This window comes from Bufo bufo, chromosome 8, assembly GCF_905171765.1.
Source record: "Bufo bufo chromosome 8, aBufBuf1.1, whole genome shotgun sequence".
Classification (NCBI taxonomy): Eukaryota; Metazoa; Chordata; class Amphibia; order Anura; family Bufonidae; genus Bufo; species Bufo bufo.
Window position 1 is genome coordinate 38,632,348 of NC_053396.1, and position 25,294 is coordinate 38,657,641.

The 25,294-nt window shown below is 44.1% G+C and overlaps 1 protein-coding gene across 4 annotated transcripts in view; it reads right to left on the reverse strand.

Annotated features, from left to right (window-relative positions):
- RABGAP1 (RAB GTPase activating protein 1) overlaps window positions 1-25,294 on the reverse strand; it is a 194,981-nt gene that overhangs the window by 45,628 nt on the left and 124,059 nt on the right. For all 4 annotated transcript variants that reach the window (XM_040406072.1, XM_040406074.1, XM_040406073.1 and 1 more), the window contains 5 exons: window positions 22,659-22,802; window positions 18,560-18,601; window positions 18,337-18,465; window positions 4,432-4,524; window positions 1,986-2,096 (listed from right to left, as the gene is read on the reverse strand). In XM_040406072.1, the coding sequence (XP_040262006.1) occupies window positions 1,986-2,096; window positions 4,432-4,524; window positions 18,337-18,465; window positions 18,560-18,601; window positions 22,659-22,802 (519 nt within the window). The remainder of the gene's footprint in view (window positions 1-1,985; window positions 2,097-4,431; window positions 4,525-18,336; window positions 18,466-18,559; window positions 18,602-22,658; window positions 22,803-25,294) is intronic.

The window sequence follows — 25,294 nt, forward strand, 5'->3', positions numbered from 1 at the left end:
CAATCCTCCCAACCCCCTCATTTCCAACCAGGTAAATATTCTATAGTGAAGAATATATATTTAGAATAAGTAATCTCTGACCTTACCATATATGATACGATGGCGCAGTATGCTGTAGAGCAGTGGTCTCCAAACTGTCGCTCTCTGGCCGTTGTGAAGCCCTGAGCATGCTGGGAGTTTAACTGCCCAACAGCTGGTCCACCACTGGATGGAGAGAGGCTCCTGCAGGGTATTCCGAGTAACTTAAAAGGGGTATTCCCATCTCAGACAATGGGGGCATATGGCTAGGATATGCCCCCATTGTCTGATAGGTGTGGGTCCCACCGCTGGGACCCGCACCTACAACGAGAACGAAGCGGGGAGCTCTGTGGCTGGAGGACCCCGGGGTCCATCCACCACCAAGCGCTGCTCCCAAAGAAGTGAATGGGAGCGCACCACGCATGCGCGGCCCCTGCTCCCATTCATTTCTATGGGGCAGACGGCAATAGCCATTCATTTCCCGGCTCTGTTCTCATTGTAGCGATATGCCCACTGTGAAGGAGCCCAGCACCACCCGCATCCTCAGAATCTCCTCCTTGCTCCCCTGATGTCACATAGTTGAAGCGCCGTAATCTCGCGCGTGCCGGCTACTGCATGCGCAGTTCGTTCCCTGAGGCTGATGCCAGCACAGGGAATGACCACCATACCGGCAATGCACATGAGCCACCTCGCGCATCGCGAGATTACGGCGCTTTAGTTCTGTGACGTCGGGGAGCAAGGAGGAGATTCGGAGGATGCGGGGGCGGTGCTGGGCTCCTTCACAGTGCGCGTGGCTGGGCTCCAGAAACATTAGTAACAGCCCCTTGGGCTTCTTACTTGCCTCATTTACATATACCATATATAAAATAGTTTTTTTTAGCAAAATAAAAGCACTGAGAGCTATGGGGAATGTATATTGCGGACGTGCTAGCGGCGATCTAGCAGCACATGTCCGCAGCTCTATGCCCAAAATCCAGGTGACAGTGTCCCTTTAACACACATGACCGATGAGGCCAGTAATTGGCCGCAGTGATCACAAGACCGAGCCACTTCATGTCAAACAGGGACAATGGCGCAGTCGGATCTTAAGGGTGTATTAGACTGTCAGATCCTCTGACAGAAGATCGCTAACGAGTGTTCCTATGAACGCTTGTCAGCGATCGTTTGGCAGTCTAATACTGCCTCCAAATGCCCAATGCATGCTTACAATGGGTGCCGGTGGCAGATTGCGCTGTGTAATAGCGATCTGCTGTCTGCAAACTGGTGCCCTGGATGTGGACAAGTGATGACATAGTGATCGCTCCTCCCCATGCCACGGAGGACATTGCTGCATGTAATAGCTGCGGGGTCCTCAGCTAGCTATCTGACGATTGCCGGGAGGGAACGCTACAATCCTGACAATCGTCTGCGGCATTGCGGTGTCTAATAGACCCTTTAGATTGGGCAAACAATTTAAGCAAACAATTGGGTCAAAGAAAGTAAGTGTTTTAGGCTACTTTCACATATGCGTTTTTTAGCATTCAGAACAGATCCGGTTCTATTATATCGAAAATGAACATGCCGGATGTGGCACAACGGAACGCATTCTGGAGCACTCCGTTCTGGTTTGTTCAGCTTTGTCCCCATTGACAATGATTGGGACAAAACTGAAGCTTTTTCCTCTGGTTTTGAGATCCTCTGCCGCATCTCAAACCCGGAAAGGGAAACGCAGATGTGAAGTAGCCTTAACCAGATTCTCTGTCACCAGTTTATGTTAATCTTAGACAAGGCAGCATCAAACTGGTGACAGATTCCCTTTAACGTAGTTCCCAATCAGCATCATTCTTACAGGTCCTTATAATATGGGACTAAGCATAGGTCTATGGAAACGTTACAGGTGATTAGTCAAAAATCAAAATGTGCAAGTTCTATACTGGCTGAGAGATATACAAGTGTCAAGGGTAGAGATAAATAGCTATTGTCCTTACATTATCCAGGTCCTTACGCAGGGCAATCTTGCTGGTAACTAACTCATGAGCCAAATCATCATTTTCTTGCTCCAGCCTCATATTTGCCTCCTGGAGCCGCCTGTTTTCACGCTAGAAAAACAAGAGAGAGTTTTTAGATTTGCCAAAAGTCTTAAGCTTTGGGTGTTTGTACAGGAGTGTACTGTATGTTGTGTTCCCCTCGTATACAGAGGCGGTCAGGATAGAATGAGTAATCCAAGCTCCACCAAGCTTTGTTAGAGATGTAGTCAACCTGAACAAACGTATAACTGGACGCCAAGGGTACAAACTAACTACACTAGGCTGAGTGATGTGAAGACAGTAACGCGCTGATCACATCGATTTAGATTAGGCTCAACAGAAAAATAATGAATATAGTAAAAGCATGTTCCATCAGGTCAGTTACAAGCAGTTCAATGTTAATGTATGCTGAAGATGAACATCCCCCATTTATTAATATATCCTTTCTTTAAGTTGTGCACTATTTTCTTAAAGGGGTTGTGCAGCCAGTACATGTTGATGACCTAGCCTCAGGAGAGGTCATCAATATCTAAAAATTGGTGGGTGTCCGATTCCCGACACCCCCGCCGATCAGCTGTTTGAAGAGAAGGCGGCGCTCGTACGAGCTCTACTTCCTCTTGAACATCATACGGCGGCATCGTCTCTGAAGTCTCGGCCGCGCACTTTAATTAAAAGTGCTTGTTCCATTCACATTTGCTGCAAGCAAGATGACGCACTGTGTGATCTTGAAGAGGAAGTAGGGCTCATATAAGCACCGCCTGCTCTTTAACCAGGAGACGGGTCTCCACGCTATCAGATATTGATGACCTATCCTGAGGATATGTTATCAATAGGTAGCTTCTGCACAACCCCTTTAATTTTTTAAGCCATACCCTCACCCTCTTGTTCAGCAAGCCTGCTGTCCCATCCGCACCCGGCTCATGCCCCAGCGATGGCTGCCGATGGAGGGGCATGTGACCATACATAGTACTCCACTGCTCTGGATTTATGACCAGAGCAGTGTGTCTGAATCATGGAGGCTGAATGACGTGTATGGTCATAAGCCCCTCCGTCAGCAGCCATCTTGTGGACATGAGCCTAGTGCGGGAGAGATCGTAAGAAGGGCATGGCTTCAAAAATTAAAAATCAAAGCAGTGATGGACAATGGTTGACATTGCACATTCCACCTCGTCTATTCCGACAACGGAACATATCGTATATACTCGAGTATGAGACGAGTTTTTTGGCACATATTTTTGTGCTCAAAAAGCCCCCTCGTCTTATACTCGAGTCTAGGTCTGTATTATAGCCCACGGGGCCCCCCAGGAGATAATGAGTAAAGCCCTGGATTATTTATTTGGATATCTTACTTTGTCTTAGCTCTGGTAATAGCAGGCAGTGCGGGGGGCGGCGCTCACTCACTGACGTCACGCGCCTGCTCCTCCCACTAGGTGGCGCAGGCGCGTGACATCAGTGAGTGAGCGCCGCCCGCCCGCCCGCACTGCCTGCTATTACCGGAGCTAAGACAAAGTAAGATATCCAAATAATCAGAGTAAAGAGCTCAGCAATGAGCAATGATTAAAGTTAAAGTAGTTACTGATTAGTTTATAAATATACTGCTGTGAGCGTCGGGGAGGGCGATCTGTGGATGGCACTGTAGGGGGATCTGTGGATGGCAGTGCCATCCACAGATCCGCCTACAGTGCCATCCACAGATATCCCCCCTAAACAGTGCCATCCACAGATCCCCCCTAAACAGTGCCATCCATAGATCCCCCCTCCCCTAAACAGTGCCATCATGGCACTGTTTAGGGGAGGGGGTATCTGTGGATGGCACTGTTTAGGGGGGGATCTGTGGATGGCACTGTTTAGGGGGGAGATCTGTGGATGGCACTGTTTAGGGGGGAGATCTGTGGATGGCTCCCTGTATTTAATGCAGAGTGTGTGTGTATATAATGCACACACTCTGCATTAAATACAGGGAGTCAGAGTCAGACTCCCATCAATCTGAGTCACCCTCTTGCAGATGTGTGTATATAATGTAGAGTGTGTGCATTATATACACATACACTCTGCATTATAGCTGCATTTCCCACCCTGGTCTTATACTCTAGTCAATAATTTTTCCCATTTTTTGGGGGTAAAATTAGGGGCCTCGGCTTATATTCGGGTCGGCTTATACTCTAGTATATACGGTATATGAATTACATATAGCATTCTGAAATATGTTCTACATTTTCCCTACAATGTCTCTGTGGAAACACGCCTACACTCACATACTGGGCTAGAAAATAGAAAATACTTGGGGCTTTTCTGGATTGATGCACATCAATAAAGGTAAATCCATTCTGGTTGACGAGTGTAACCGTATAATATTCTATGAGGTGTGAAAAAAATGAATGAAAGTATAACACATGCAATTACTCACCTCAAATCTTTCAACTGGGTCTTCCTGCTGTGCTTGCTGCTCTCTCATCATGTGATACTCACGCTCGTATTTTTTTAGCTTTTTCTGACTAATCTGAAATGTAAAATATAAATGTTAAATCATTCGGAATGGCATTTATTTCCCCATAATGTTTCAAGCTGAAAAAACTAACAAAAAAACACATTACACACATTAACCCTTTAAGGACCGGGCCATTTTTCACCTTAAGGAACTGATTTTTGCAAATCTGACACGTGTCACTTTATGTGGTAATAACTTTGGAACGCTTTTACTTATCCAAGCCATTCTGAGATTATTTTCTTGTGACACATTGTACATCATGATAGTCATAAATTTGAGTCAATATATTTCATCTTTATTTATGAGAAAATCCTAAATTTACCAGAAATTTAGAAAAATTAGCAATTTTCAAAATTTCTATTTCTCTGCTTTTAAAACAGAAAGTGATGCCTCATAAAATATTTATTACTTAAAATTCCCCATATGTCTCCTTTAAGTTGGCATCATTTTGGAAATGTCATTTTATTTTTTAGGACGTTAGAAGGCTTTAGAATTTTAGAAGCAATTCTTAAAATGTTTAAGAAAATTTCCAAAACCTACTTTTTAAGGACCAGTTCAGGTCTGAAGTCACTTTGTGGGGCTTACATAGTGGAAACCCCCCCCATAAATGACCCCATTGTAGAAACTACACCCCTCAAGTTACTCAAAACTGATTTTACAAACTTTGTTAACCCTTTAGGTGTTCCACAAGAATTTAAGGAAATGGAGACCTTTCTAAATTTCATTTTTTTGGCAGATTTTCCATTTTAATCCATTTTTTTCTTTAACACATCGAGGGTTAACAGCCAAACAAAACTCAATATTTATTACCCTGATTTTGCGGTTTACATAAACACCCCACATGTGGTTGTAAACTGATGTAAGGGCACACGGCAGGGCGCAGAAGAAAAGGAACGCCATATGGTTTTTGGTAGGCAGATTTTGCTGAACTGGTTTTTAGATGCCATGTCCCATTTGAAGCCCCCTCTGATGCACCCTTACAGTAGAAAACTTCCAAAAAGTGACCCAATTTTGGAAACTAGGGGATAAGAAAAAAATCCAGAAAAATCAATTTTGAATGGATTTTTTTTTTTCGCCTGTCGCATCACAGTATGTCATGTCGCAGTGCAAATCCATAAACTATCATTACAAAAATTGTCGCACGACATTAATGCGACAAATGTCGTTGTGTAGACCTAGCCTAATACGATGACGGCGATACCAAACTTGCATAGTTTTTATTCTGTTTACTTTTTTCTTTTTAAGTATACAGCCATAACTCTTTTATATTTCAATCTACAGAGCTGTATGGCTTGTATTTTGCGTAACGAACTGTAGTTTTTATTGGTAGCATTTTTGTGGTATGTACGACTTTTTGATCACGGTTATTCAATTTTTTCCCATTACAGTGTTCACCGCACAGGAAATTTTTAAAAATATTTTAATAGTTCAGACATTTTTGGACGCGGTGATGACTAATATTTTTTATTTGATTTTTTTGTTGTTGTTGTTGATATTTATATGTAAAATTGGGAAAGGAGGGTGATTTAATCTTAATACTTTGCTGTTTTTTGTTTTTTTTTATAAACTTTTTATTTAATAACTATTATCCGCCTTAGGGGGCTAGAACCTGGGATCTTTTGATCCCTTGTCCTATTCACCCTAATAGAGATCAATTAGGGTGAGTACGATTCATACACTGTTCCTGCTGAGCTGTGTCTCGTGCACAGAGCAGCAGGGAACTTACCATGGCAAGCCTGGAGCGCTTCAGCAGCATCCAGGCTGCCATGGTAACCGATTGGAGACCCGCGATTTCACTGCGGGGCCTCCGATTAGAAAGCAGAGGGAGCAGTTACCCGTCACTGTGGCTGGGTGCCTGCTGTATGAAACAGCCGGCACCTGCCGAGTATGGAGCGTCATTATGCGTTAAGGGGTTATAACCCCTACCTACCCCATGATGTAACAGTACAGTAATTAACAGCTGGCATCCCATTGTAATGGTCAGGATCAGAGATAACTGTGACCAGGGCCACCAAAAAGTGTAGTGTAATCTACAGGCAGAATGTTATAAAGCAGGAGGAGCTGAGCAGATTAAAATATTGTTTTATGGGGGGAAAAAATCTGTAAAACTTGTAATTTAAAGAACATCCCTGTGTACAACTATCAGTGAGTGACAGTTATCTCTGTATACACACTTAGGGCTCATGCGCACAAAAGTATTTTCTTTCCGCTTCCGTTCTTGTTTTTTTGGCGGACCATATGCGGAACCATTCACTTCATTGGGGCTTTAGAAAATACAGAGGTTACTCCGTGTGCATTCCGTTTCAGTTTGTCCGCATGGCTGTTCCGCAAAAAAGTTGTGCATGTCCTAATATTGTCCGCAAATCACGGTCCGAGCCCACATTCAAGTCAATGGGTCCGCAAAAAACCCGAAACGCACACGGAACACATCCGTATGTCATCCGTATTTTGCGGATCCATACTGTAGAAATGCTATGCTATTGCTCATGTGTTTGGTAATTAATAAGTTACTGTTTCTCTATACGATCCACAAAAAACGGATCGCATACAGAAATCATACAGATATGTTTTGTGCAATAACGGAACGGAAGAGGACTTAAATCAGAGGAAAAAAAACTCAGATATTGAACAACGGATCCGTGAAAAACGGACCGTAAAACAACAATGGTCGTGTGCATGAGCCCTTATACAGAGAATGCTATCAATCGCTGATAACACCTCCCCATGTACAATTATCAGAGACTGACAGCTACCTCTGTATACACAAGTACACGGAGAATGTTATCAATTATTGATAACACCTCCCTCGTGTACAGCTATCAATGACTTATAGCGATCTCTGTATTTACACTTACACAGAGAATACTATCAATCACTGATAACTCCCTGTGTACAGATATCAGTGACTGACAGCTATCTATGTATACACACTTACATAGAGAATGCTATCAATCACTGATATCTCTCTGTGTACAACTGAACTCAGAAAGAGCTGATATTTAAATGTATAAATTACAATTTTTACTGAATATTTTCCCACAAAACTATATATCAATCTGCTCAGCTCCTCCTGCTCTTTAACATGCTGCCTGCAGAATGCACTAAATTTCGCATTATAAATTTCGCATTAATAGGTCCTTTTTAAATGCTACAGATATCGCTGCATTTCTAATGGCCCATATAAAGCTATGTACAGTGAATGGTGTAAAAAAAAAAAACAATGGCAGATGTAGATGCTTTTCACCTCCCATCTCCCCAAAAATTTATGAAAAGTTTAACAATACAACAAGCTTTGATACTGCTAAAAAAAAAAAATGAAAAATTCACAGCTCATTGTATGTGAAAATTATTTTAGAGCGATATAAAAAATATATATATCAAAAAAAGTGCCGTTTATGCACCTATGACCTATCAATAATGTGAAAGTCATGAGCAAATACACAGCATTAATTAACATACTGTACCGTGCTATATAGTGTACACAATTCTTCACTTTACTCTACCTTTGCTAAACTGAGGGGGCAGAAAGAAGACGTAAAACCTGACTGCAAGCTAAGCACAGGATTTTGTGTCAACCAAGGAAACACAAAGGTCTGCAGAGGAGCTGAACAAGACGGTCGGATATTTTAAAAATAATATTGCTTTTTTTTTTTGGATGAACAGTAACAATTAAAAAATGTTGCAAATATGTATATAATCATTAAAATATAAAAAATATTAACCTAGAAAAGGATGTTTTACAAGGGTTACCCACAGAAATGAATTATCATCTATCACTAGGACAGGTGATAAATATCGGATAGCAGGGGTCCGACTGCTAGGAGCCACCCTCCCCCCACAAGTCTCCTCTAGTAGTGCACATGTCTGTCCACTGCTCCATTGACTTTTATGAGGCTGACGTAGACAGCGTTCCATCAGTGCCATGGAAGTGAATGAAGCAGTGCACTACCGCTAAGTTCAGAGTGTCACGGGATGGCGGACAGCCTTCTTGTACACACACTGTGTGAGTGGGGTAATCAGGACTCTCACTGTGTTCCCGAGGAGTCCTGTCAGTTCTGTAAGGATTTATTTGCTTTTTACACCGAAATCCTGCCCCAAATAATATAAACCTATATATTAGAGCCCAGACTACCTATTGTATCCTGTTCTCAGGAAAGGACGGCATAAATTATCTGACACATTCACTTTAAAGGGGTTGTCCCACCAAAAATATTCTGCAGTTTTCAAACCAGCACCTAGATCTTTTGTAATTGCATGTAATGAAAAATGTATTATAGCTACGGAGTTACTCAATGAAATATTATCTGTATTGCTCTTTCTAATTTCTCTGTCCTGCTCACCGAGACGTGCTCAGTTCCATCCTTCAACTGCCACCAGCTGCAGCAGAAAGGACACGCCCCTGAGAAAGGACACACCCCTGAGAAAGGACACGCCCCCGAGAAAGGACACGCCCCCTGATCTGACAGCTTGAAATAAATCTAGCAGAACAATTGGAGCAATGAATGGGAAGATCTCTGGTTCCATGTGAGGTACAGGGCTGGTTCTAGATTTAGTAGAAAGAGGTCTTCATGTACTAGCCCCTTTAAGCAAGCAAAGTTCCATCCAAATCAGTGTCAATCTGCTTACAATGTGGTGTAAGAAATATCGGAGTTAAACCAAAGGGTTATAATCCTTCTGCAGAACCCTTTCATTCTAGAAATCAACGCTAATGTGGTCTTCTCCCACTTACTCTGACTTATCGGATGACGGATTTTATGGGATTTCACCTTAAACATTAAAGAGGTTTTCTGAGATATTTTTATTGATGACCTATCCTCATGACACCCTGTCCGACACCCAGCCCCCCGCCGAACAGCTGGTTGAAGAGAAGGCCGCGCTCTGTGCGAGCGCAACCTTTCCTTCATTGTTTACCTGCTCGCCGTCGACATCGCAGCGGCGAGCAGGTGTAATTACAAGCCGTCCCATTCACTTCTATGGGACGGCTCGGTAGTATACACTTGAATAGGAAGGAGCCGTCCCATAGAAGTGAATGGGACGGCTTCTTGTAATTACACCGGCTTACCGCTGCAATGTCGACGGCGAGCAGCTAAACAATGAAGGGAAGGCTGCACTCGCACAAGCCAGGCCCTCTCTTCAAACAGCTGATCGGCGGGGGTGCCGGGTGTCAGACCCCTGCCAATCTGAAACTGATGGAGAGGATAGGCCAGGGGTCAGCAACCTCCGGCACTCCAGCTGTTGCGAAACTACAATTCCCAGCATGCTCCATTCATTTCTGTGAGAGTTCTGAGAAGAGCAGAGGAAGTATGCATGCTGGGAGTTGTAGTTTTACAACATCTGGAGTGCCGGAGGTTGCCTACCCCTGGGATAGGCCATCAGAAGTGAAATCCCAGAAAACCCCTTTAAAGGGACTATCTAATCAAGATGACCTCTTTTCAGATTGAAAAATGTCAGTGATTGCAGTGGTTCTGGATTCAAAACTCCCCTGCTGCAGACCGCCAAATAAAGCATGGACGGGCCAGGTCCGTCACAATGACAGCAATTTTCCACCTGGATAATCAGAGGAATCCCGAGTGGGAGACCACTCTGACTGAGTCCATACATCCTAACAGGACATATGAAAAGTGATAGCCATCTAGTAATACAGAAGTATTCATCATGTCTCATTTACAAATAAACACCCAGCAAATTATAGCAAATGCTCATCTACATATTACTAATGCTAATAAAATGTACATTTCAGAGGTTTTCATGCACTTTTTGTATCAGTAAGTCATCGGTACATACAGTTTTTCCAAGCTGTCATTCAATAGATGAAACTTGGGAAATGAACAGGGCCCAAGAGGACTGGCCTAGACTGTGGTAACGGGGGTCCTGGAACGGTTCCATACCGTTCTAATCTCTAGGACTCTATGTTCGGCTATAAATTGCTATACACCAGAAGCATGTGAAAAAGTCTGATAACTGGGAAAAGGATCCCCAATGACACAGATAAGAGACAGAACGCAGCAATCTGCAGGATACTTACAAACGTGAATCAGCAAAGAGGAGCCGCCAATGAATGCAGCTTTCCTCGGGCATGCTAGGAGAGCAGACAGGATATCCTTGGATGGAAACAAAACCTCCTGCATTATTAACCACTTTCCAGAATAGCAGGGCTCGCCAACGGCAAGAGCTAAGCAAACCATTACCGATCCTGATCACAGGGCAGAGAGTTAAATGCTGTACGATAGGCACCGCAGATCACCCAATACATGGTGTCCTATCAAAGCCTCTATAATGCAAAAATGATTTCTGATGATCGTTATGGGCTTTAATGTCTGAAAATCGGATTATGTCCTAATATATCAGCCTTACTCTGAGTGGTGTGTACCGACAGCAAAAAGTAATACTTATCCAGAAGGACCACTAAAGCATGAAGTACGGGAATGCTTCTGGAGATCATACGACTGCAGACGAAACACGGGAGGGGGATCCTGCTGCAGCCAGAAAGATCAGTCAAACATGTGTATAGCAAATAACAAAACCAGGCCAATGTATATTCACTACACTAGTTCAGGGATACCCAACCTGTGGCCCTCCAGCTGTTGCAAGACTACAACTCCCAGCATGCCTGGACAGCCGACAGCTATTAGGGCATGCTGGAAGTTGTAGTTTTGCAACAGCTGGAGGGCCACAGGTTGAGCATCCCAGCACCAGTACAATATAACATTGGTCTAAACAAAATAAGGCAACATTGAGGGACGCGGCACAGGAACATGGAAGGCTGTTCCAGCAGAGAACTGGAACCACATAGCCAGATACTGCCACGTGTCCGTCAGATCTCATTGACTATAATGGGAACCTTAATGGGATTTAACTGGACAAAAACTGTTGTGTGCAGCAATGGAATCCTTGTGGAATCCCGGCATTTTTGCCAGGGAGCTCCCAGATCACTGCTGCTTCCCATAATAGTCAAGGGGGTCCAGCAGGCACGCGGCACTATCCAGTTATGCTGGATACAGGAGAACTCCAGGAAGCCGTGTTCTGCCGGAACAGCCTACAGGACTGCTGTGCCACATGTGTGAAACTAGCCTCCGGCACAACGGTCCTCATTTATGAAACTGCCGTTTCAAAACGGTAGTGCCATCCACGACAACCATTAAGGTTCTCTTGGCGGCATGGTGAAAAACAGAGGCTATAGTTGATATTTTTGTAGCACCAACAATGTTAAAGGGGTTGTCTGGGCTACAGATATTGATGACCTATTTTAAGGATAATTCATCGACCCTAGATCGGCGGGGGCTGCCTCCTGGAAGAGGCTGTGCTACTCATGTGAGCATCCTCTTCAATGTGTTCCAGCACGGCGACTCCATTGTAGCGGCAGTGCAGTGTAATTACAGCTGAATTAGCCGCCCACCGATCTGATGCTGAAGACCTATCTTAAGGACAGCAATAAACAAATGTAGAAGCAGCACCACACGGTCCTTATTGATGTATTCTTATAGATGCAACAGCCTCACCAATGGCCCTGGATCCAACGGCCGGAACATATACACTGCTCAAAAAAATAAAGGGAACACAAAAATAACACATCCTAGATCTGAATTAATTAATTATTCTTCTGAAATACTTTCTTCTTTACATAGTTGAATGTGCTGACAACAAAATCACACAAAAATAAAAAAATGGAAATCAAATTTTTTAACCCATGGAGGTCTGGATTTGAAGTCACACTCAAAATAAAAGTGGAAAAACACACTACAGGCTGATCCAACTTTGATGTAATGTCCTTAAAACAAGTCAAAATGAGGCTCAGTAGTGTGTGTGGCCTCCACGTGCATGTATGACCTCCCTACAACGCCTGTGCATGCTCCTGATGAGGTGGCGGACGGTCTCCTGAGGGATCTCCTCCCAGACATGGACTAAAGCATCTGCCAACTCCTGGACAGTCTGTGGTGCAACGTGACGTTGGTGGATAGAGCGAGACATGATGTCCCGGATGTGCTCAATTGGATTCAGGTCTGGGGAACGGGCGGGCCAGTCCATAGCATCAATGCCTTCATCTTGCAGGAACTGCTGACACACTCCAGCCACATGAGGTCTAGCATTGACTTGCATTAGGAGGAACCCAGGGCCAACCGAACCAGCATATGGTCTCACAAGGGGTCTGAGGATCTCATCTCGGTACCTAATGGCAGTCAGGCTACCTCTGGCGAGCACATGGAGGGCTGTGCGGCCCTCCAAAGAAATGTCACCCCACACCATTACTGACCCAATGCCAAACCGGTCATGCTGGAGGATGTTGCAGGCAGCAGAACATTCTCCACGGCGTCTCCAGACTCTGTCACGTCTGTCACATGTGCTCAGTGTGAACCTGCTTTCATCTGTGAAGAGCACAGGGCGCCAGTGGCGAATTTGCCAATCTTGGTGTTCTATGGCAAATGCCAAACGTCCTGCACGGTGTTGGGCTGTAAGCACAACCCCCACCTGTGGACGTCGGGCCCTCATATCACCCTCATGGAGTCTGTTTCTGACCGTTTGTGCAGACACATGCACATTTATGGCCTGCTGGAGGTCATTTTGCAGATCTCTGGCAGTGCTCCTCCTGTTCCTCCTTGCACAAAGGCGGAGGTAGCGGTCCTGCTGCTGGGTTGTTGCCCTCCTACGGCCTCCTCCACGTCTCCTGATGTACTGGCCTGTCTCCTGGTAGCGCCTCCATGCTCTGGACACTACGCTGACAGACACAGCAAACCTTCTTGCCACAGCTCGCATTGATGTGCCATCCTGGATAAGCTGCACTACCTGAGCCACTTGTGTGGGTTGTAGACTCCGTCTCATGCAACCACTAGAGTGAAAGCACCGCCAGCATTCAAAAGTGACCAAAACATCAGCCAGGAAGCATAGGAACTGAGAAGTGGTCAGGTCACCACCTGCAGAACCACTCCTTTATTGGGGGTGTCTTGCTAATTGCCTATAATTTCCACCTGTTGTCTATCCCATTTGCACAACAGCATGTGAAATTGATTGTCACTCAGTGTTGCTTCCTAAGTGGACAGTTTGATTTCACAGAAGTGTGATTGACTTGGAGTTACATTGTGTTGTTTAAGTGTTCCCTTTATTTTTTTGAGCAGTGTAGATGAATGCAAACGGGATCAGCAGCATCTCACATCATCGACTTTTATTAGGACTTCACTACTGTGTGCGCATGTACGCACAGCTGTCCAATCAACTACGTCATAGTCTACGTTACCTCCGATGTGTCCGCCTCTCAGCATCATATCGCTCCGTCCTCTGCTGTCGACGTCATCGGGCCGTGACAGGCGCACCCAGCTACATCATCACTGCGCCGACTCGCAACCATCTGACCTCACAGAGGGCGGCCCGAGGTTACCATGATAACCCACAACGCCATCAGAGGCATCCAGGTGTCTACAAATGCCCCATAAACATAAACTCCAATCAGCCACCTATGTATATATACCCCAAAGTAGTAGCGATCCACACTATATAATATAGATTGAGGGACATAAACGCCAAACTACCCAAATAATTATTCCACATAATCCAGCAATGTCAGACCCATGAGTGCGATCAGGGCACGTTATTTATGTCCCAATATCAAGAGGCACTATATAAATTAATTTATATATAACCTAACATATGCCTTAATTCTGTTCCGCCAAAAGTACGTGCGAGCATAATCGTCTGCTCTGCCGTCCCAGCAAGACAGAATTACCATACACCCCCCCCTCAGATAATCATGGATGGGGGAAAAAAGGCCACTGCATGTAAAAACAATATGAGGTCAGATGGTTGCGTGTCGGCGCTGTGATGATGTAGCTGGGTGCGCCTGTCGCGGCCCGATGACGTCGACAGCAGAGGACGGAGCGATATGATGCTGAGAGGTGGACCCATGGACACATCGGAGGTAACATAGACTATGACGTAGTTGATTGGACAGCTGTGCGTACATGCGCACACAGTAGTGAGGGACGCCGAACGGTTTAATTGATGTTATGATCTACACACATTGTTCAGTGATGTCGGAAGTCCTAATAAAAGTCGATGATGTGAGATGCTGCTGATACCGTTTGCATTCATCTATCTTAAGACAGGTCATCAATATCTTTAGCCCAGACAACCCCTTTAAGACCACAGTTTACACTCAAGAGGCCTCAAGGAGCTACACTCAGTTTTTTCTGCCATTTAAAGCCAGATAGTGACAAATATCCATTTTTCTAATGTTTTTATTTTCAGATTTTTTTTTTATTCCATTTTTTGAATGTGATTATGGGGGCAGCAATCTTGCTTGAGCTGTTAACAGCATTTAGGGATATGCTTTACAGCAACCACCATGGGCCTTAACAAGGTTTTCCGGTAGTAATTACATTTTATCTAATGCCTGCTTCCAGAAACAAAAGATTTATACTTACCTGCTTCCGCTGCTCCGGTCCTCTGGGCTGCCTCTGCCATCATCTTCTGTTCCCCGCACGGTCTACATGAGGCCGTTCGGAAGCATGATCAGAAGTTCTGCTGCAGCCAATAACTGGCTTCAACAGTGATGTGCTGCTTGTGGCCAGTTATTGGTTGCAGCAGATCACGTGACCATGCCCATGCACTACCGGATGTAAACAGTGCGGGAACCGGAAGATGAAGACAGCGGAGGCAGCATGAAGGACCGGAGTGGTGAGCAGCAGGTCAGTATGAATCTTCTTTCAGGAGGCAGGCTGTGGACATTATATAAAATGTAATTATTACAGGAAAACCCCATTTAAACACTGGAGGGGACTTACTGACTACGGGAGCGTTTGCTCTGTGACCTCTGCAGAGGAGGGAGTAGACAAGCTGTGATATCAGCCGCTGTGAATGGTGGATCCTATGGTGCAGTTATTTTTATATAGCTTTAACCTTTCATTGTAATATTGCCAGTGATAATAATGAGATGACTGCTTAAAAGTGATCTGTACATACCGAGAAGTGGCGTCTATTAGGTTTATTGGCTTGTGCAAATACTGATTGTGACACAGACAATTTAAAAAATAAAATAAAAATATCACAAAAAACCCTATAAACACAGAAGAAAATCAGCCGGCACTCCGTGTGTATAGTAAGCGGTGCGCGCGTCCAGGGTCGGCGTCCCATCAAAGAACAAAGAAGACCGGCACTCGCTGTATTGGATGCAGCTTTTATCCTTTTATTTGCACATGGAGGAACAAAATTGACGCGTTTCGACTGAAACATGAGTCTGTCAACCTGCTTGACAAAGACTCATGTTCGAGTCGAAACGCGTCAATTTTGTTCCTCCATGTGCGAATAAAAGGATAAAAGCTGCATCCAATACAGCGAGTGCCGGTCTTCTTTGTTCTTTAAAAACCCTATAAAAACATTTATGTTTAACATAACTTAATTTAAACAATAGGTTATTTTCTGATGGCGCATTCCCTTTAATTCCGATGACTTGCATGGTACCAATAGTTTGGCGTAAAGCTGAAAGCTGCTCATAGTAAAAACAATTAAGAAAGCATCTGTCAAACAGACCAACAGGTATAGTATGTACGGCCTTTGCTCAAATATTCAACAATCTCCAACCATATTCTAGATCTGTGCCTGGTCTGCATTTTTTGCAAATCTCACAAGGTCCCATTTATTTCTATGGGTGCTCCTCCCCAAAAAAGACAGCAGTGATACGTCACATTTTTATATCAATAGGGAACAGGAAGTAGAGACCAGCCCTACATCTCACATGGATCCAGAGATCTCCCCATTCATTGCTCTGCGAGATTTATATCAAGCTGACAGCTCAAGGGGAGTGTCCATGCTCTCCCTATCACAGCTAAGGGGGCGTGTCTCAGCTGTCCCTATCACAGCTCAGGGGGCGTGTCCATTCAAGCTGCAGCTCTCTCCCTATCACAGCTCAGAAGGATGAAACTGAGCATGTGCGGCCCTCTCAGTGAGCAGGAAAAAAAAATATAAGAAAAAAAACACACAGCAGGTGGCGCTATACAGATACATTTTATTAGCTCAGTGTCTATAATACATTTTTAATTACTGCAATTATAAAAAGTATTCAGATCCAGGCGCTGGTTTGAAAGCTGTAAGAATTGGTGGGACGACCCCTTTGATGAGTAAACAAATATGTCATCATGTGACATGGCGTGTGATGATCTCTTCATTCATAGATGATTGCTATGCTTTATGGGTCCAATTGCTATTACCCAACCACTGATCAATGTCACTTTTTTTACAGACATAGCTATAGCCCATGTAAACAGATTTTTTTCGGTTAGCCAGTAAGGGTATCAATTCTACAATACTTTTGTAATTTTTTATGTAAAAGTATTTAACATCCCATAGCCATAGCCCATGAATAAGACGAGGTCGCTGTGCTCTATAAAGCGCCATTTCCCTTCTAGTTTCTTATTCAAGTGGGGGTCTTAGCACCAATGACACTATTTTGGCAGTTTTATGAAGCATTCCCTAATTTTTTACAGAAAAATTTAAAATTCTATTGCCTATAGTATCTCAACATATAAAATAATGTCTTGAGAATGACCTTTCAGTGCTGTGGTGTACAGCTACTTGTCCCCATTAAATACATTACTAGACAAGCAAGGACTAGCTATTTACACCATTTTCTGATTTTTAGGCCTCTTTCACACAAGCGAGTTTTCCGTGCGGGTGCAATGAGTGAAGTGAACGCATAGCACCCGCACTGAATCCTGGCCCATTTATTTCAATCTGTCTGTGTACACGAGCGTTGTTTTTCCTGCATCAGATCTGCGTTGCGTGAGAATTGCAGCATGTTCTATAGGCTACATGCACACAAACATTGTGTCCGTTCCGTTTTTGTTTTTTTTTTGCGGATAGGAGCGGGACCCATTCATTTAAATGGGTCCGCAAAAAATGCGGACAACACACAGTGTGCTGTCCGCATCAGTATGTCCGTTCCGTAGCCTCGCAAAAAAAAAAAATAGAACATGTCCCATTCTTGTCCGTTTTAGGCATTGTTACAATGGATCCGCAGAAAAATATTTAAAAAAACGGATGGCATACAGATGTCATCAGTTTTTTTTTTTTTTTGCGGATCCGCAATTTGCAGACCGCAAAACACATACGGTCGTGTGCATGTAGCTATTTTCTGCGTTTTTCACGCAGCCCTGGCCCCATAGAAGTGAATGGGACTTCAGTGAAAAAAGCATTGTATTCGGATGCAAAGCATTTTTCACTGATGGTTGGTAGGTGATGTTGTTTGTGAATCTTTAGGTTTTTTTTCACGCGCGTGAAAAACGCATTAAAACTAATTGCACCCCCATGGAAAAAACTGAAACACTGAATGCAATTGCAGACAAAACTGACTGAACTTGCTTGAGAAATGGTGCGAGTTTCACTGAACGCAACCGGACACGATCTGTATAGTTCGTGTGAAAGAGGCCTTACAATGAACTCCCCAGACGCCATAATCAGAATATACGATGATCCGGAAAACTGAACTACCCTGGAAATTGTCTTATCAGATGGGTTTATTGTCTGATCACGCACTACAAGAAATATTCATGTAGTCAGGAAAACCTAAAAATCCCCCAGAGGTACAAAGGACGTCACAGTGAAAGTAAAACTCATCCTTGTGATCAGTAATGTGCAGTGCGCAAATCTAAATAACCGGTGTCGTTATGTGCGGCAACTACAATCTGAAGCTTTGAGCTGAGTCAGCAGTATGTTACATCAAATAGTGCAAACCCGAAAATATATCTGGAATCCATAATCAAAAGTGTATTAACCCAGTGGGTGGACTGCAATGAATAAAGTGTCGGAGCATCATAAATCAGAGTCAGCCATGACATTTACCTTTAGGCTGCAGGCCAGTTCCATTAACTTTTTCGCATTGTCCTCCGAGCGGTATCTCTTTGGAAGCTGGACGCGGAAGAATTTTAGAGCACCCTCAAAATCTGTAAGGAGCAGATCGTCCTTAGAGGTCTAGGAGATATGGAAGCAGACAGGTTTTTGTAAATCTAGCCGTCCAGGTTACTGCTACTTGTTACTATGATTTCTTATAGAAAAGTACACCTACCTTTAATAATCCCAGTGCAACGTTAAAAATGACGCTTATTCCCTGTGGACAAAAACAAAAAAATCATAATGAAATTATTGATAGCACACTACTAATCAAACGCATAAAGCAATGGCATCCTGCTTATGTCTGGTGGGGATCCGGCCTCTGTACCACCCCAATCCTGAGAACGAAGGGGACGCAGCACTGGGTTAGCACAAGGAACTGCAGCCGTATGAAGTGGAGCATGCTGTAGTTCTCAGGATAGACCTCTGGGACCCCCATAGCTGATAAGGCCATGGTTTATCCTAGTGGTATGCTATCACGATCTAGGACATTTATGTCACTTTTAAGACCCCAACCTATCAGGAGAACAGGTGTCCCCTGTGGATATGCCACAAATGTCGAAAGGTCTGTTTGACACAGGCTCATCATCATTATTAACTCGTTGCTTCCCAATGATCTGGACGATAACGGACTTGTGTAAATGAAGAAAAAGATGAGCAATATGTGATTATTTCCATTTGATCTTCATCAGCTGGACGGCTGTGAAAAATGTCTTTACTGGCAGCAAGATCTGAGAATGGAAATTCTACTTGCAGCAATATTTCCAGAGAGCAGTGCTGCTGAAAGGGGGTTTTCTGGGATTTTAATATTGATGACCTATCCTCAGAATAGGTCATCAATATTAGATCGGCAGGGGTCTAACACCCGGCACCCCCGCCGATCAGCTGGTTGAAGAGAAGCCTGTGCTCAGTGCAGGCGGTGCTGGGTGTCGGACCCCGCCGATCTGATACTGATGACCTATCCTGAGGATGGGTCATCAATATTAAAATCCCGGAAAACCCCTTTAAGGCCCTCATACACATTAGAGGATTGGTGGCTGAACTATCGGGATAGATAAGAATCGGGAAAATTAAACTTCATTACATTTTTATGTTCCTTTGGGATGTAAGCCACCGTCAGAGGTTGCCTCAGCCAAACCCAACAGATATGTGTGTATGTGGGAAGAGTCAGCAGTCGGCCGAACATGCATTTGGCTGACAGCTACTAAAGGCGTATGGGCACCTCTACAGTTTCAATAAGGAATCATGCCCACGAAGGTATGGGCTCCGTGCCTGTGCTGTGGACAGCAAATAGCAGCCTGCAATACATGGGCACTAGCCGTGTGCACTCCGTTCTCCGGATAAGGCCCCATTGACTTGAATGGGTCCGCAATCGGCAAGATATGGCAAAAGATAGGAGACGTCTTATCTTTTGCGGTGTGGAGACATGGATCTGAAAGCCCACGGAAGTGCTTCAGAGTGTTTCCATGGGCTTCCGATCTGTGCCTACGCTCCGCAAAAGATAAGACATGTTCTATCTTTAGCCGTATCTTGCCGATCTTGGACCCATTCAAGTCAATGGTTTGTGGTCTGCAATATGGGCAACAAGCCCTTACGTTCGTGGGCATGAGCCCTAAATGTCAAGTTAAGATATTGGTTGAAACTGCAATATTACACATTAACCTTATAAAAATATATAATAGACATATTCAAGAGTTTGAGCTTTACCACACAAACACAAATAACATTTTTTTAATGACAAATATCATAAAAATGTGTAAATGTTAAAATAGGTGCAAGCATTGCACCATACAAAACAATTACTGCTTTAGCCCAAGGAGAAGCTCCAATTCCCTATATTCCAGCGCACTGAAGAAAACATTTAACACTTATACAGGTTTCAAATTCTATTCTGAAGTCTGTGAAATCTGGCTATCCAGCATCATAACTGTCCTGAGTATATACTGTATTAGCAGACGTGTGGGTGAGCACTGGACGTATGAGCTAGGATATTTCTTATGCCACCAGCAGAGGGCAATGCAGGCCAATAAATCAGGACCATAGTGCTAGAGCTCATTGTTCTGTGCCAAGCGGTTATACCGTATCTGCCGATGTATAAAGATCTAGCAGAAGATTGTTCAAAAACATTTCATTTCCAGTTCCACACATCACTGCACTGATTGCATTAGGCGACACTGAAACATGCCCCAGATTGTCAAAGATGCTTTAGATGGGATGCTATCTTTATTTATTTTAACTGACCTCTAGCAATAAGATGATCATGCAGTGTCCCACCGCTGGTCCCTAGTGATCTGTGGGGGAACCCGGCAGCAACTGTTTATTTCCACTGCACCATCATTGCAGGGAAAATATACCAATACATAGTTCTCATAGAAATTGTGCTGTTCATCTAAATGCAAGAGATGCTCATTCTAGCTTTATCTAATTTTGTTTAATAGATAAGGGTCCTAAATGCCCATCTAAAATGTCAGAATGACCTAATTAATTTTTGAAAAATGATCTTGTGAGCTAACCAACTTCTTAAAGGGGTTGTCTCACTTCAGCAAATGGCACTTATCATGTAGAGAAAGTTAAAGGGTTTTTTTTAAACGAATGATCTATCCTCTGGATAAATCATCAGCATCTGATCGGCGGAGGTCTGACACCCGGGACCCCTGCTGATCAGCTGTTTGAGAAGGCCGCGGCGCTGGCAGTAGCGCCGCGGCCTTCTCGCTGTTTACCGCAGGCCCAGTGACGTCACGACAAGTATCAATGGCCGGGGCGGGGATAAACTCTGTTCACTTGAATGGAGCTTAGCCGCGCCCAGACCAGTGATACTCGTCGTGATGTCACTGGGCCTGCGGTAAACACTGAGAAGGCCGCGGCGCTACTGTCAGCGCCGCTGCCTTCTCAAACAGCTGATCGGCGGGGGTCCCGGGTGTCAGACCCCCGCCGATCAGATGCTGATGATCCAGAGGACAGATTATCAGTTTAAAAAAAACTGCAGAACCCCTTTAATACAAGGCACTTAACTAATGTATTGCGGTCATCCATATTGCTTCCTTTGCTGACTGCTCACAATATACACTGCTCGTTTACAGGGGTTATGACCACCTCTGCAGCGCAGATACGAGGTGGCCGGGACGGGAGCTGCTGTGCATGTGCCTATGTGCACTCCCATGGTTTGAGCGAATCAAGGTTCGAATCGTAGATCAGAAGTCGATTTGTTCAAAAACTTTGATGTTAAACGATTTGATACATATGCAAATTAACCTGAGATGAGTCCTGTCCCTGACTCATCTCACGTACAGGACTCATCTCAAGTAAATTTGCATATGTATAAAATAGTTTTTTTACACAATAAAAGCACACAGAACTATGGGGACTGGGTATTGCGGATGTGCTAGCGGCCATCTAGCAGCCCATGTCCTCAGCTCTATACACAAAATCCCGGTGACAGGTTCCCTTTAATGCAGTTTCTGTACACCATTAAAATGTATAGGCTTCGTGGAGACAAACTTCGTCTCGCCCAATGTGGCACAAGACTTTGGTGAATTACTACTGTACTCATATCTGTGTATTGAAAAACATTTTAAAATCCGCAGATACGAACATAGTAGTAATTCACTGAAGTCTAGCATGACTTCGGGCGAGACGAAGTTTGGCTCCACGGAGCCAATACATTTTAATGCTCTACGGAGACAGCATTAACATAGATGTTTTATGATCCCAAACTCGATTCACTCAAGCCTAGTCCTGGCCATCAGAGGCCGACACTTTCTCCTATAGTGTGCAAGCACGACCACCGCTGCTGGATTGCAGGGTGGTCGTAACTCCAGGAAACAAGCAGTGTATAATGTGAAGAAAAAATGAATCAAGCCAGCAAAGGATGCGATATGGACAATAACAATACATTAGTTTCTGGTATTAACTCTCTCTACATGATAAATGCCATTTGCTGAAGGCTGTGTTCACATCCACATCAAAAGGTTCTGTTAGGAGCCTTCATGGTCAATTCCATTACAATATCCAGACAAGATAGTGCAGCATGCTTCCAATTAATTTTATTTTTTTGTAAAATGCCAGGCTCTCTGATGGAAGCACGACAGGCACCATTTGGTTCCATCATGCGAAGGCTGCTTTTTCAGTTTTTCGGTTCCTAGACTGTAACAAAAAAAGCCTTAAGAGACAAGATGCTCAGGTTTTGTTCTTTATTTCACTTTTGGTTAATTAACCCTAAATGATCAGTAAGATCACACCTGGAAGTGTCACATAATATTGCCTATTGTACCTACCTCACACAAGAGCAAGTCAATAATGTGGAAGACCATGTAGAGCGGGAACTTGGCAGTAAAGAGTGTCAGAAACCATTGGGAAGCGTACATGTGGGCTTCAAGGCTGATCTCCAGGAAGTGAGAGTACAGGTCTGCAATATATTCCTGACAACCGGGGAAAAAAAAGACTAATTGAAGGTCCTCTGATACTAAACACATGATGTTACATGAATGATGGTATCTACAGCGGAAATGCAACACATGCAATAATTACTGAACACCAATCATATATAGGGGCTTCCAGGCAGGAAGAACTTGCCCCAAAGGATGGTAATGGTCTACCAAGGAGGCCAGAAGCGCTCGCATGTTGCCAGGCTGCATGGACAGCACGGTGGCTCAGTGGTTAGCACTGGTGCCTTGCAGCGCTGGGGTCCTAGGTTTGAATCTAACCAAAGACAACTTCTGCATGGAGTTTGTATGTTCTCCCCGTGTTCGCATGGGTTTCAAACAGGTTCTCTGGTTTCCTCCCACAATCCAAAAACATACTGAAAGCAGCCATGTTTTTCTACTCCTGGACAGCCCCTTTAATATATTAATTCATCCCCTTCCAGGAAAAAAAAATAGGAAAACTACTTTAAAAAGACAATCCTGGTTTTACGTTGCTAATGATATTTATCTGCCTGCACTAATGAGACCCAAAAGGCTGGAGCACTTTTCTGTAAACTGTGGTATTCTAAAATTGCTGAGAAACAGACTCAGGCTTCATGCACACGACCGTTACGTTTTTTGTGGTCCGCAAATTACGGATCCGCAAAACATGGAAGCCGCCCGTTTGCCTTCCGCAATTTGCGGAACAGGCGGCCCATTGTAGAAATGCCTATTCTTGTCCGCAAAAAGGACAAGAATAGGACATGTTATATTTTTTTTTTTGCGGGGCCTCGGAACGGAGCAACCGAAGCGGACAGCACGCGGAGTGCTGTCCGCATCTTTTGCGGCCCTATTGAAGTGAATGAGTTCGCACCCGAGCTGCCAAAACTGTGGCTCAGATGCGGACCAGAACAACAGTCGTGTGCATGAGGCCTTATAGGGCAGCGGAGAACACTGTCCTATGCAGGTGATTTGCTCATCTGAGACAGCGCTTTTAAGGGGGGGAGCCGCCACAAGTATCAAAGACACCCATCAGTCACCTGCGGCCGGGCAGACACTTCCCAGCAGAGCAGAAGCCTCAGCCGGTTAGCGGCTGTCCGCATGGCTCATACAGAGGAGTGATTCTGAACAGTTTTTTCACTTTAAAGAGAAGCTGGTTTGAAGGCCATTCGCATGACCATTAACAGCAGGACTGACACACAAATACAGCAAGGGGGCCAGAGAAATTTCAGCCAGCCAGCACGCTGGATAGTCTGTGTCCCATATACAAGCTACAAACATAGAAGTCTATTGGGTGCAATAAGAATCCACCCTCATCAAAAGTGCAGTAGTTCCCTAGAAAAACAATAATATAACATTGAATAAGAAATCATTCATTTTGCAGTGCCATAGCACTGTATGCAAAGCTCCAAGCAGAGGTTCCCTGTGGTACGCAGAGGACTGGCGACATCTTTCCAGGGCTTACCCAGAAATTCTTACATTTTAGAGACTCAATGAAAAGTTAAAACAAAAGTTTCCATATTTTTGGGAGAAATTCAACTATTTCTGCTGCTACTAAGAATAGCCAAGCTAAACAGGAACGTCTCCAGGTGAAGAAACACTGATAGGCATCGAGACGGCCGGACCGCAGGGCACCAGCTGTGTCTGAACCAGACGTATTACTGGGACAGTTCATAAGCGTCAGGTAAACTGAGGATCAAACAAGTAGGTGTCATACGACGGCACAAGGGTAGATTTCTAGGGAGATGATGAGTAAGGTCTTCATGTTTTGTCATGTATCTTCCATTTTTTTTAAACTGAAACCAAGCTCAACCACGCTAAATCCTAGATGATATTTCTATGGGCAGCATGGTGGCTCAGTGGTTAAGCACCGTTATCTTGTAACCGCTAGAGCTCTGGGTTCAGATGTGACCAAAAGTAACATCTGCATGGAGTATGCCCGTTCTCCCAGTGTTTGTGTTGGTTTCCTCTGAGGAATCTGGTTTCCACCCACACTCCAAAAATACACCGATAGGCTATCTGGCTTCCTATGACATTGTTCCTGATGTCCGTACGTCTGCAGCTTAAAACTAAATTAGGAACAGGGACTGATGACAACTTCTGTACAATGCTACATAATATAATGAGGTTATGTAAGCGACAAACAAATACAAATGACTGAATTTGTAAATATTTATACCAGTATAAGTGAGAATATGTAAATAATAATTTTGTAATATGAATGTTGAAATAGAATAGAAAAAAAAAAAAAAAAAACACAGACGCAACAGAAATAAATACAAATGAATGGACCGTATTCTGTATTAGAGTGATAAAAAGAAAAAGAAAACAAAACGAGCGGCACTCACCGTTGATAGGCAGGTTACTTTATTCCATGGCAGGAGGGGGGTGCAAGGGTTGCAGATACAGCAGCAAATAAGCAACAGCCGTTTCGCGCGTGTATGCGCTTCTTCTGAAGAAGCGCATACACGCGCGAAACGGCTGTTGCTTGCTTGCTGCTGTATCTGCAA